Source organism: Rhinopithecus roxellana, chromosome 1 (assembly GCF_007565055.1).
Source record: "Rhinopithecus roxellana isolate Shanxi Qingling chromosome 1, ASM756505v1, whole genome shotgun sequence".
NCBI classification, from domain to species: Eukaryota; Metazoa; Chordata; class Mammalia; order Primates; family Cercopithecidae; genus Rhinopithecus; species Rhinopithecus roxellana.
Window position 1 is genome coordinate 129,841,116 of NC_044549.1, and position 12,101 is coordinate 129,853,216.

Genomic DNA, 12,101 nt, shown 5'->3' on the forward strand with positions numbered 1-12,101 from the left:
CCATCATCATCCTTTATTTACGTAGGGCATACACCAAGTAACCAATGGAAACTTCTAGAGGATATTGAAATCCCAGAAAATTCTGTAACTGGGCCACTGAGCCACTTGCTCAGGCCTGCTCCCACCCTGTGGAGTGTGTTTTCATTTTCAATAAATCTCCGCTTTTGTTACTTCATTCTTTCCTTGCTTTGTTTTTGCATTTTCAATTCTTTGGTCAAAATGCCAAGAACCTGGACACCCTCCACCCATAACAGTTTCACTAGTTGCATGTGATTGTAAGACAAATAAAAATGATGTTGAGGGCCAGGTGTGGTGGCTCACACCTGTAATCCCAGCACTTTGGGAGGCCGAGGCGGGCGGATCACAAGGTCAGGAGATCGAGACCATCCTGGCTAACAAGGTGAAACCCCATCTCTACGAAAAATACAAAAAATTAGCCAGGCGTGGTGGCAGGTGCCTGTCGTCCCAGCTACTCAGGAGGTTGAGGCAGGAGAATGGCGTGAATCTGGGAGGCGGAGCTTGCAGTGAGCCGAGATCACGCCACTGTACTCCAGGCTGGGTGACACAGTGAGACTCTGCCTCAAAAAAAAAAAAAAAAAAAAAAAAGTGATGTTGAGGCAGGAGAATATGGCCTGGAGGCAGGGAACCTAAGGACTTCCTAGAACTAAATCAAATGATGGCAACACTTCAGCTGTGACAGAAAATATTCTCTTCATTTACCTAGGGTGTACACTGAGTAAATGACTTTGAAACTTTACTTGGTCCTTTTCATTTACATAGGGTGTACACCCAGTAACTAATGGGAAACCTCTAGAGGGTATTGAAACCCCAAAAAATTCTGTAACAAGGTCCCTTGAACCTCTTTCTCCGGCCCACTCCCACCCTGTGGAGTGTCTTTTCGTTTTCAATAAATATCTGCTTCTGTTGCTTTGTTTTTTCCTGCTTTGTTTGTGTGTTTTGTCCAATTCTTTGTTCAAAACACCAAGAACCTGGACAACTTGCAGTCCAGACCCTCCTCTAGTAACAATGTTATATAAGTATTTGTTTGATGTTAGTGTAATCACTGGATGAGTTCTTCTTGCCTGCTGCACAAACAAAATCAATTCAAGAAGACTACAGTATTGCAGTAAGGATAGAATTTAATTGATGTGAGGCTGGCCACGCCACATGGGAGATGGAGTTATTACTCAAATCAATCTCGTTGAAGTCTAGTAGGTTAGGGGTTTTTCAAAGGTAGTTTGGTGGGCAGGGACTAGAGTATGGAAAGTGCTGACTGGTTGGGTTGGAGATGAAATCATAGGGCGTTGAAGCTATCCTCTTGTGCTGAGTTGCTTGTGGGTGGGGCCGCAAGAGCGGTGGACAGGTCCAGATGGAGCCATTAGTGTCAGGCATGCAAAAAAACAGAAAAAAACGCCTCAAAAGGCCAAACTTAGGTTCTACAATAGTGATGTTATCTGCAGGAGTAAATGGGGGTTGTCTATTTGGTGGTCTCCGGAATAATGGCTGGCAATAGTCTATGTCTACACCTTAGCAGACAGAATTCACACTCCTCTATCCTCCTAGCCTGGTGGTCTCTCAGTTAAGCTTTACAAAGGCAGTAGAGTTTTGGGGAAGGGCTATTATCATTTAAACTATAAACTAAATGTCTCCCAAAGTTAACTTGACCTGAGCTCAGGAATAATTAAGGGCAGCTAAAGGTAAGATGGGGTTGGTTAAATCAGATCTCTTTCACTGCCATAATTTTCTCACTGTTAGAATTTTTGCAAAGGCTGTTTTATTAGTACCCTACTCATTTAGGTGAAGTGAACAATGTGTATTTTATGTGTTCCAGATGTGTATCAATATCACATAACTGTCAGGGCCCCAGGTATCTGTCCCTGTTCAGAAAGATCATGAAGATGAATACCGCGATGCGGACAACTTGCCCGACTCAGCGAACTCAGAACTTGTCCTCAGTAGCCAGCCCCTATGGGCCAAGGGGTTGCAAACTTCAGCTTGCCGGCAATTACACCTGTTTCCATCATTCTCCTTGCTGTACCTTGTGGTGGGAGCAGCATAGGAGTCAATAAAGAGAAAGCGACAAGCGTCTGGAGAGCGCGGGGTGGGGTCTCTGGAGAGGAGGGCTGGGTGGGAAGAGGCGCGGCGGGAGGCGGCGCCCGGGCTCGCATTGGCCCAGCCGGCGTCCCTCCTCTGGGGGCCGGGCGCGCCCGGAAAAGTGGCTTTGCCTGGCGGCGAGAGGCAGAGGTGCCCTCGGTGATAGAAGAAACATGGCCGAGTATACGCGGCTGCACAACGCCTTGGCGCTGATCCGCCTCCGAAACCCGCCGGTCAACGCGATCAGGTAACGGGCTCGGTCGCCTCCAGCCTGGAGACCGTGCGGGCCTTACCCGCTCTCCGGCTCCGGAGGCTTTGACTCTCCCCGGCTGGTTTAAACCGAGAAGGACACTCAGAGTTGAGCAACTGGTACATGCCAGGAGCCTTTTTTTTCTTTTTCTTTCTTTCCTTTTTTTTTTTTTTTTTAACCTAGATTAGCTTGGTTAATCTTCGCAGAGAACTCTTGTCCCCGTTTTACTGATAAAGAAACTGAGGCTGAGACAGATCAGCACTTAGGGAGTCCGCCTAAACCTGTTCCTTCATGCAGAGTCCTCCTGCTTACTTGCAACTTTGGCTTTGCAGGCCGACTTTCTAATCCAAAGGTCTTAACTTAGTTTGATGTTGGACTTTGATCCAATCTCACTCCCCAACTTTGAGTCCAGGCTGCCCTTACAATGTTTGGCTAAAGGCTTTCGGAATAGGGCAATAAAATGGTTTAATATTTAAAAATAATAATAAAAGTCCCACTAATGCCAGCGCAGTGATTAAAGCAGAATTGTGCCCTGGTCCAGAAACGCAAAATTATTTCTCCTGATTTGTTTAAACCTCAGGACTTTGGTGCTTCCGAGGAAGACTCACATCAGACTAACCCTATGTAATGACGTTTTCTGAAAAACTGCACCTTGTCTTCTTTTTCTCACTGGGAGGTATTTGCCTTGTGTGGTGCACTTAAAATATTAAAAAGTGACATCAATGTTGCTCTTTTGAAAAGTAATGAAGTTGTTCGGTTTGGTCATTCTACATCTCTTAAAAAAAGTAGTTATACATCAGCCTTGAAGAAGAATTACCTATCCACAGGGAATAAGATTAGTGGAAATCATAATTTACCAAGAATATATAAAGCATAGAGAGAAAGGTCTTTGGTCAAAATTCTTATCACATGCTGCTGAAGCAAAGAGACTGAAATGAGAAGACCTGCTAATTTTAATACAATTTAAAAATCCTACTGTCATCAGATTTATCATTAGTATTAATATTAATTCAATATGAGTTATTACATTTAATAATGCCAAAAAAATGCAGGACTAAAATCACATAAGGATGACATGTCTACTAACTTGCCATTCCCAGAATAAAAAGCAAAATATCTGTTATGTTGGTTTTGACAAAGAAAAACGTAAGTAATTTGATTACTTGTCCATTTTGGACGGGTCTGTATACTGATTAGAATTGCTAGATATTAGGACCTTAGGGGGAAAAGTTCCATACTCTAATACTCATGACTAGGAATGTTTTCTGACAACTGTTCTTTTTTATTTTTTAGTTAGTTTGTTTGTTTTGAGATGGAGTCTTGCTCTGTGGCCAGGCTGGAGTGCAGTGGTGTGATCTTGACTCACTGCAACTTCTGCCTCCCAGGTTCAAGTGATTCCCCTGCCTCGGCCTCCTGAGTAGCTGGGCCTACAGGTGTGCGCCACCACACCCAGCTAATTTTTTGTATTTTAGTAGAGACAGGGTTTCACCGTGTTGGCCAGGATGGTCTCAATCTCCTGACCTCGTGATCCACCCACCTCGGCCTCCCAAAGTGCTGGGATTACAGGCGTGAGCCACGTGCCTAGCCTCTGACAACTGTTTCAAATGTTTCTGGAATTTAACCTGCTCTCCCTGCCCACCCATGCAACCGCTTGTACCACCCCCATCCCCTTTGGAGGAGAAATGTTAGGGCCTACTTCATAAAGTTGTGAAGTTTAAATCAGCTGGAAATTATAAAGTGGCATTTAACAGATGTTGGTTATCATTCCTGTTAGTCAGAAGACCTATTCATGCCCCTAACAACAGTCCCTGCTACTCAGGACTCACTTCAGTTTCATCAAGAAGATATTCTCCACTTGGGAATAAGTACTTCTCTGCCCTTTTTCGTCTGTCTTCTGAACTTTTTTTTAGGTAGAAATGTACATCCTAGGAGTTCCTCAAGTTTAATAGATTCCTCAATTTTTTTATTACACTTTTCTTTCTTTCCTCCCTTTCTTCCTTTTCCGCTTCCTATTTCTCATTTTATATGGGAAGGTGTCTCTTCCTAGCTGATTGAGAGATTCTTACTTGAGTGTAACACACACATATATGTAATTTTTTTCCCCAAAACAAATAGTTTAAATCCTTCATTGCTAGTTTAGCAGCCATGTTTGCTTCCATTCAGATAAACACCAGCCCCCTTTATAAGCGTAGGACATGCCTGATTAATAGGCCTGTCTCCCAGAACAATGGCTTTCACACTATTGCTTTACTATGATCCACAGACTAAGAAAGCTCACGTTTTTAATAGCAATTCAAGACACACATACAAACACGTAACTGAAAACAGTTTCCTAAAACAAAACCTATCCTTACTTGGTGTATTGTTTGATATAGTCTATTTTCTCTTCTTTTCCTTTGAAAAAATCCTGGTCACAAGCCACAAACTTGATTTGATGACGTTTGGTTAAAAAACAAACAAACAAACAAACTGTCTGAAAAAAAAGAAAGACCTCCTATAGTCAAAGAAGCTGAAGAGTTTTGGTCAGTAGTCATGAAATGCTGTCTCTACTCCAGATTCTATTTCCTTATGCCTGACAGTATTAACAGGAGAAAATAATTTCGTAACTTCTGTGGCCTTTACATTGCTGTGACTCTCTGTCAGCTTGAATCTAGTAAAGTGTGTATCTGTTATAGCTATTTTCATTTTTTTCCTGTTTTTGATATTTGCAAAATTATGAGCATAAATATAAAAGGAAGATTGGTTGAAATAGGAAAAGCTGGTTTCTTCTCCTCAGTGGCACTGATTGAGCTAATTTTGGCTAGTTTTGTAGGCATTGTTTATTCAGAAGGAAATGTGTGCCTTTTGGATTTTTTGATTATATAATGGTTCTGAATTTGCTTTTCATGATCAGATTTGGCTTCTAATTAACCAGCTGAAGGCAAGAGGTTTTGTCTGATTTCATCTAGGTTAAGAGGTGAAAAGTAATTAGGTGAAAGGGAACCATTATATACAAGGGCAAGTATCCTTTTTATTGCTTGGGTTTTTAACTCATAGTTATTGGTCTTAACAATATGGCCTTTACAGAAGTTTGTTGTTGTTTGTTTTGTTTTAAAACTTATTTTTAACCCTGTATACTAAAGAACAGAGATTTTACCCAGAATACTTGGAATTCCAAGGCAAAACTGATTGGAATCTGGTTCTGTGATTTTTCTTTTAAGCAGTTCCTCACCACTTGCCCTAGATTCTCTTCGGTTGCTTGGTACTTATTAATCCCCTCCTTCTTCACAAATTTTCTCTCTTGGTCTTTGTGACTTTGAGCTCACTTCCTGAATCACGCTGCTGAGCTTGTCCCACTTCTTAAATGAAGATATATCCAGAGGATCAGACCTCAGCTCTCTTTTCCATTGGTAGACTCATTCAGTCTTGGTTTTAGCTATCTCTTTTGTGGATGACTTCCTCATATACTAAAACTTGGCAAAATCTGCTACATGCCCTATCTTTCCACGATCTTGCCTTTATCTCTTATCTAAGATTATGCTTGGCTGTCACTGACACAATATTCAAGATAATAGTGAACTAGACAATAAAAAGCTAATTTCTCTCACGACAGTGTCCTGGAATGATACAGCTGCTCCACAATCAACAAGGGCCTCAATTATTTCTTCTGTCTATCTCTTGCTCTACCATCCTCAATACATAGCTTCTATCTCCTGATCCAAGGTGGCTGCTCCTGATCTAACCATCATTGGTGCCAGGAGTAGGAAGGAAAGAAAAAGGGAAAAGCATACCCAAATCTTTAAGAACCCTTCCCAAAAGTTGCATATACCAAATATGCTTCCATCCCATTGGCTAGAACTTAGTTCCTTGTGCGGACCTTACTGTAAAGCAGGCTGGAAAATGTAGTCTTTCTTTTGGGCAACCATATTTTTGTATTAGTCCATTTTCACTTTGCTATAAAGACATACCCAAGACTGGGTAATTTATAAAGGAGGGAGGTTTAATTGACTGCCAGTTCCACATGGCTGGGGAAGCCTGGGGAAACTTACAATCATGGCAGAAGGCAAAGGAGAAGCAAGTACCTTCTTCACAAGGTGGCAGGAGAGAGGCGTGAGTGCAGGGGGGACTGCCACTTATAAACCACTAGATCTCCTGAGAATTCCCTCATAGAACAACAGCATGGGGCAAACCATTGGTATGATCCAGTCACCTCCCGCCAGATCTTTCCCTGATATGTGGGGATTGCAATTCAAAATGAAGTTTTGGTGGGGATTAAGAGCCAAAACCCTATCACATATATTCAAGTAAAAACCAGGTGTTTTAATACTATGAAGAAGACGGAGAGGAATGGATATTTGAGGTAACTCACAGCCCCTGCCACAGCTCCTAGACTGTTTCTCATTTAATTTTCTTATATTTTACCAATATGAAAAATTGAAAGTCATTTCACCCTTCTCAACTTCAACATCACTTTTTCTTTGTACCTTTGTTACAGCACTCATCTTAGTGCACCTTACATGATAAATTATGTACAAGTATTGGATAACTCCTTGTACAGTATATAGAAGACATGTAATAATATTTTTAAATTGGTTGGTGCCAGTTTTAAGTGGTCAAAGTGAAAGCACAGGGCAGGAAAATTACATTTTTAAAAAGTGGATTCATTTAATCTGTTCAGTGCTTAATTAATCATAGGCACATATATTATTTGTAGAACAAATATAATAGTCATAGTAGACACATATATTATTTGTTGGAAGCTTTATTGAGAAGTATCTACAGTTCTTATCCATTATGTGTGTGTTTAATTTTTCCTTGTTACGAAAGGAAAACACTCTGAATGGTAGGAATTTAATTCTGACTAATTTACTTTATGTATTTTGTTTTCTTTTAGTACGGCTGTACTCCGTGATGTAAAAGAAGGACTACAGAAAGCTGTAATAGACAATACAATAAAAGCCATTGTGATTTGTGGAGCAGAGGGCAAATTTTCTGCAGGTAACTTAAATCTAACCCTTTCCCACTATCTCTGGAATCCAACCACAGACTGAGACCAATACTACATTAGCTGTGCTTGTGGGTAATAACTGAGTGTAGGTAATGGAAATGACAGACTTGAGTGAGAATGAGAAACATTGTGGAGAAAGGGACAGGAATTACAAGAGAGACCCAGAGAAGTCTTTGGGCTTAGTTTCTTTTATAGTGGATTGGGGTTTTAGAGTATATTTAGTTCCAGACTTGATGGCTGTTATACACCTGCTGATATATACCTGCATTGCATGTATCTCCACAACATATGGGCTTGGGCAAATCTCTTTAACCTCCTGAACCTCAATTTCTCTATCTATAAAGTAGGAACAATAATATCTATTTTAAGGGGTTTTTGTGACATTAAATGAGATAACATATCTGAAAGCCTCTACTACAGTACCTATACACAGAAGATGGTCAATAAATGTTACTGTTTAATTCACACAGAGTCTTATAATAGAATTCATTTTTCTTCTGATAATCACCCATCTCGGTGACCATGGCACTGTTTTATTGGGTTATTGTGTAAAGATGCAAAATTATTGACAAAATATGGAAAAAGTATTTTGAAATGGTGATTTATTCAATGGTATATATGGCATCTTTTCCTTAATGAATACATTATACCCTTTGACAAAAGTCACATGGATATGGGGGCCTATTCAACCTTACTGTAGCCAGAGAAATTTAATGTGTGTTAATCGTAGCCTGAAAAGACACAGATGTTAGAATCATGGCAATAAATAAATATAAAAATGTGAATCATTATAATATTACCATTTATCTTGCCTGTTATGTGCTAGTACCATGTAGGTTATTTATTAATAATAATAAAAGTAATAGTATTTTTAAACACATTCTATTTTAATTCTCAGTTAGTCCTACAATCCTCATTTACAAGTAAGAAGAGATTTTGAGCCTGAAAGAGATTAATATAATGTCCCAAACCTTAACCAGTTATTAAATAGCTTACTCACTGTTTGGAAACTTAAGGTTTGGCACCCAAGAGGATGACAATGACGCATGGAAAAAGTGATCGGAATGATAAAGAACTTGATATTTCTTTGTAAGAAAGAAGGTAGATGAGAGAATGCAATTAGAGTTAGGAGGCAGAAAAAATTATTCTTCTAAAAAAGTATTAGGGATTATGAAACTTGGCTTAATGCATGTACATAGAACAATGCACCCCAAAATGGGAGAATATACATTCTTCTGAAATACATCTGGAATGTTTACAAAAATTGACTAGATACTGAATTATAAAATCTTATCTAAATAAATTTCATTAAGAATATATTATCTGACAACAATGCAATTAAGCTAGAAATCAATAACAAAATATAACTAGTAATTCTCATATGTTTGGAAGTTAATTTCCAATATCCTCTGAGTGAAAACAGAAATAATGGAATTTAGAAAAAATTGGGAACTGAATGGCAATGAAAACATAATATAAAACTTGAGGGATGCAGCTCAAATAAAACTTATCAGGAAATTTATAGCTTTAAAAATATATATTAGAAAAGAAAACAGGCTGAAATGTAATGACTTAAATATTTATATAAAGGAACTGACTAACAGTAAAATATACCCTAATCAAGTAGAAGAAAGGAAATAATAAAGAGGAGAAATTAATGAAATAGAAAACATTTGAATCAAGAGGAACAACAATGTCAGTTTTTTGAGACTAATACAATTCACAAACTCTGGAGAGATTGAAGGAGAAGATAAGGCACAAACAATGCATATGAAGAATGATGAAAGGGATATCATTGCAGATACTATAGCCTTTAAGAAAGATAATGGCCCTTTGTCTGATACAAGAGCCTAGTGCAGTAGTGGGAGAGGTATTGGCAGGAGCAGCGCTGCTGCGGGGCCTGGGGGTGACCTGTCTGACTTCTTGTCCATGCTGAGCCCACTGGAGCCGCATCCATGTCTGGGGATGAGGTGATTTTTGATCCCACTATGAGCAAGAAGAAAAGAAGATGAAGAAGAAGCCTTTTATGTTAGATGAGGAAGGGGATACCCAAACAGAGGAAACGCAGCCTTCAGAAACAAAAGTCTGGAGCCAGAGCCAACTGAGGACAAAAATTTGGAAGCTGATGATGAGGACAGTAGGAAAAAAGATGCTTCTGATGATCTAGATGACCAGAACTTCTTTAATCAATAGAAAAAAGAAAAAAACAAAAAAGATATTTGATATTGATGACGCTGAAGAAGATGTAAAGGATCTTAAGATTGAAAGTGATGTTCAAGGACCAGCTGAACCAGAGCATGACCTTGACATTATGCTTGGCAAGAAAAAGAAGAATGTCAAGTACCCAGATGAGGATGAAATGCTAGAAAAAGATGAAGCTCTAGAAGATGAAGACAGCAAAAAAAGATGACGATATCTCATTCAGTAATCAGACAGGCCCTGCTTGGGTAGGCTCAGAAGGAGACTACACGTAAGAGGAGCTGCTGAATCGTGTGTTCAACATCATAAGGGAAAAGAATTCAGATATGGTTGCTGGGGAGAAAAAGAAATTCATTATGAAACCTCCGCAGGTCGTCCGAGTAGGAACCAAGAAAACTTCTTTTGTCAACTTTACAGATATCTGTAAACTATTACATCACAGCACACTTGCATTTTTGTTGGCTGAATTGGGTACAAGTGGTTCTATAGATGGTAATAACCAACTTGTAAAGGAAGATTCCAACAGAAACAGATAGAAAATGTCTTACAAAGATTTATCAAGGCATGTGTCGTTTGTCACACATGCAGATCACTGGACACAATCCTGCAGAAGGACATGCAACTCTTACTTCCTACAGTGTGAAACTTGTCATTCTAGATGTGCTGTTGCCAGTATCAAAACCTGCTTTCAGACTGTCATGGGCAAGCGAGCACAGCTCCGTGCCAAAGCTAACTAATTTGCTAATCACTGACTTTTCTTTTTTTTTTTTTTTTGAGACGGAGTCTCGCTCTGTCGCCCAGGCTGGAGTGCAGTGGCCGGATCTCAGCTCACTGCAAGCTCCGCCTCCTGGGTTTATGCCATTCTCCTGCCTCAGCCTCCCGAGTAGCTGGGACTACAAGTGCCCGCCACCTCGCCCGGCTAGTTTTTTGTATTTTTTAGTAGAGACGGGGTTTCACCGGGTTAGCCAGGATGGTCTCGATCTCCTGACCTTGTGATCTGCCCATCTCGGCCTCCCAAAGTGCTGGGATTACAGGCTTGAGCCACCGCGCCCGGCCATCATTGATTTTTCAAAGTGTGTTGTAGAGATGTGGCTAGACTGGTTTGCCATCAGAGTGGATATACCATTGTATTAAAAACAAGATTAAAAAGCTGCCAAGTTCTTTGGCTGGTGGTTGGTTGGTCTGAAATCCTTGCAAGACACTGATGCTCAAGCTGTTGACATACTTATAGCCTACTTTAACACCTGTCAGAGAAACGTGATATGGGGTAAGGAGGTGCTTTTTAAAAATCGTTCATAGACTTCTGTAAAATGCAAGATAAATCAAAGTTATCATAACAGTGAAAAAAGAAAGATAATGAAAATATTATGAACATGTAAAAAATAGCTTCTCAAAATTAACTCAAGAAGAAATAGAAAATCCAAATAGTTCTGTAATCGTTAAAGAAATTCAATCAGTAATCAAAAATCTCACCAAGTAAATACTTGACCCAGAAGACTCCATTGGCAAGGTCTACTGTAAAGTCAAGGAAAATATTCCAATTTTACATAAACATTTTAGAGAATCAAAAAAGTGGGAACACTTTCTCTATTAGTTTCCTAGAGCACCATAACAAATTGCCACAAACTAAATGGCTAAAAACAACAGAAATCTATTCTCTCATAGCTCTGGAGGATAGAAGTTTGTAATCAAGATATCAGCAGGGTCATTCTTCCTCTGTTTTCTTTAGGGAAGAATCCTTCCTTGCCTCTTCTAGCTTCTTATGGTTGCTAGCAATCCTTGGCCTATGGATGCATCACTCCAGTCTCACTTTAATCACATGGCTTCCTTTCCTCCATGTCTAAATTTTCCTGATCTTCAATAGGCCTACCCTAACCCAGCATGACCTTATCTTAATTTGATAACATCTGCAAAGACCTTATTTCCAAATGTCACACTCACAGCTTCTGGGTGAACACTATTCAACTCGGTACACTTCCCAACTCATTTTTTGAGGCAGCATACCCTTGATACTAACACCTGACAAGGACAGTATGGAAAAGAAAAATTACAGGCTAATTTCATTTATAAATGTAGATATAAAAATCTTAGTGTAAATTGAGACAACAAAGCAACTAGGTAACAACATTATGACGGGAACAAAACCTCATATATCAATATTAACCTTGAACATAAATGGCCTAAATACTCCACTTAAAGATATAGACTGGCAAATTGGATTAAAAAAAAAAAAAAAAAACTAATCGTTTTCTGCCCACAAGTGACACCCTTTGGTAAAGACACACATAAACTCAAAGGAGTGGAAAAAGATACATCATGCAAACAGAAAACAAAAATGAGCAGTAGTAGCTATGCTTATGTCAGATAAAGCAGATTTTAAATCAACAACAGTAATTTATTATATAATGATAAAGGGTTCAATACAAGAAGAAGGTATAGCTGTCTTAAAAATATATGCATCCCAAAATGGACAACCCAGATTTATAAAACAAATACTACTTAACCTAAGAAAAGAGATAGACAGCAATACAATAATAAGGGAAGACTTCAAAACCCCACTGACAGCACTAG

The 12,101-nt window shown here is 39.3% G+C and overlaps 1 protein-coding gene and 1 pseudogene across 1 annotated transcript in view; both read left to right on the forward strand.

The window, feature by feature from the left end:
- Positions 1-2,198: 2,198 nt before the first annotated feature.
- EHHADH (enoyl-CoA hydratase and 3-hydroxyacyl CoA dehydrogenase) overlaps positions 2,199-12,101 on the forward strand; it is a 79,388-nt gene continuing 69,485 nt past the window's right edge. The window contains exons 1-2 of the mRNA XM_010376587.2: positions 2,199-2,341; positions 7,218-7,321. Coding sequence (XP_010374889.2) covers positions 2,268-2,341; positions 7,218-7,321 — 178 coding nt within the window. The 5' untranslated portion in view covers positions 2,199-2,267. The remainder of the gene's footprint in view (positions 2,342-7,217; positions 7,322-12,101) is intronic.
- Positions 9,257-10,267, forward strand: LOC104672739 (annotated as a pseudogene).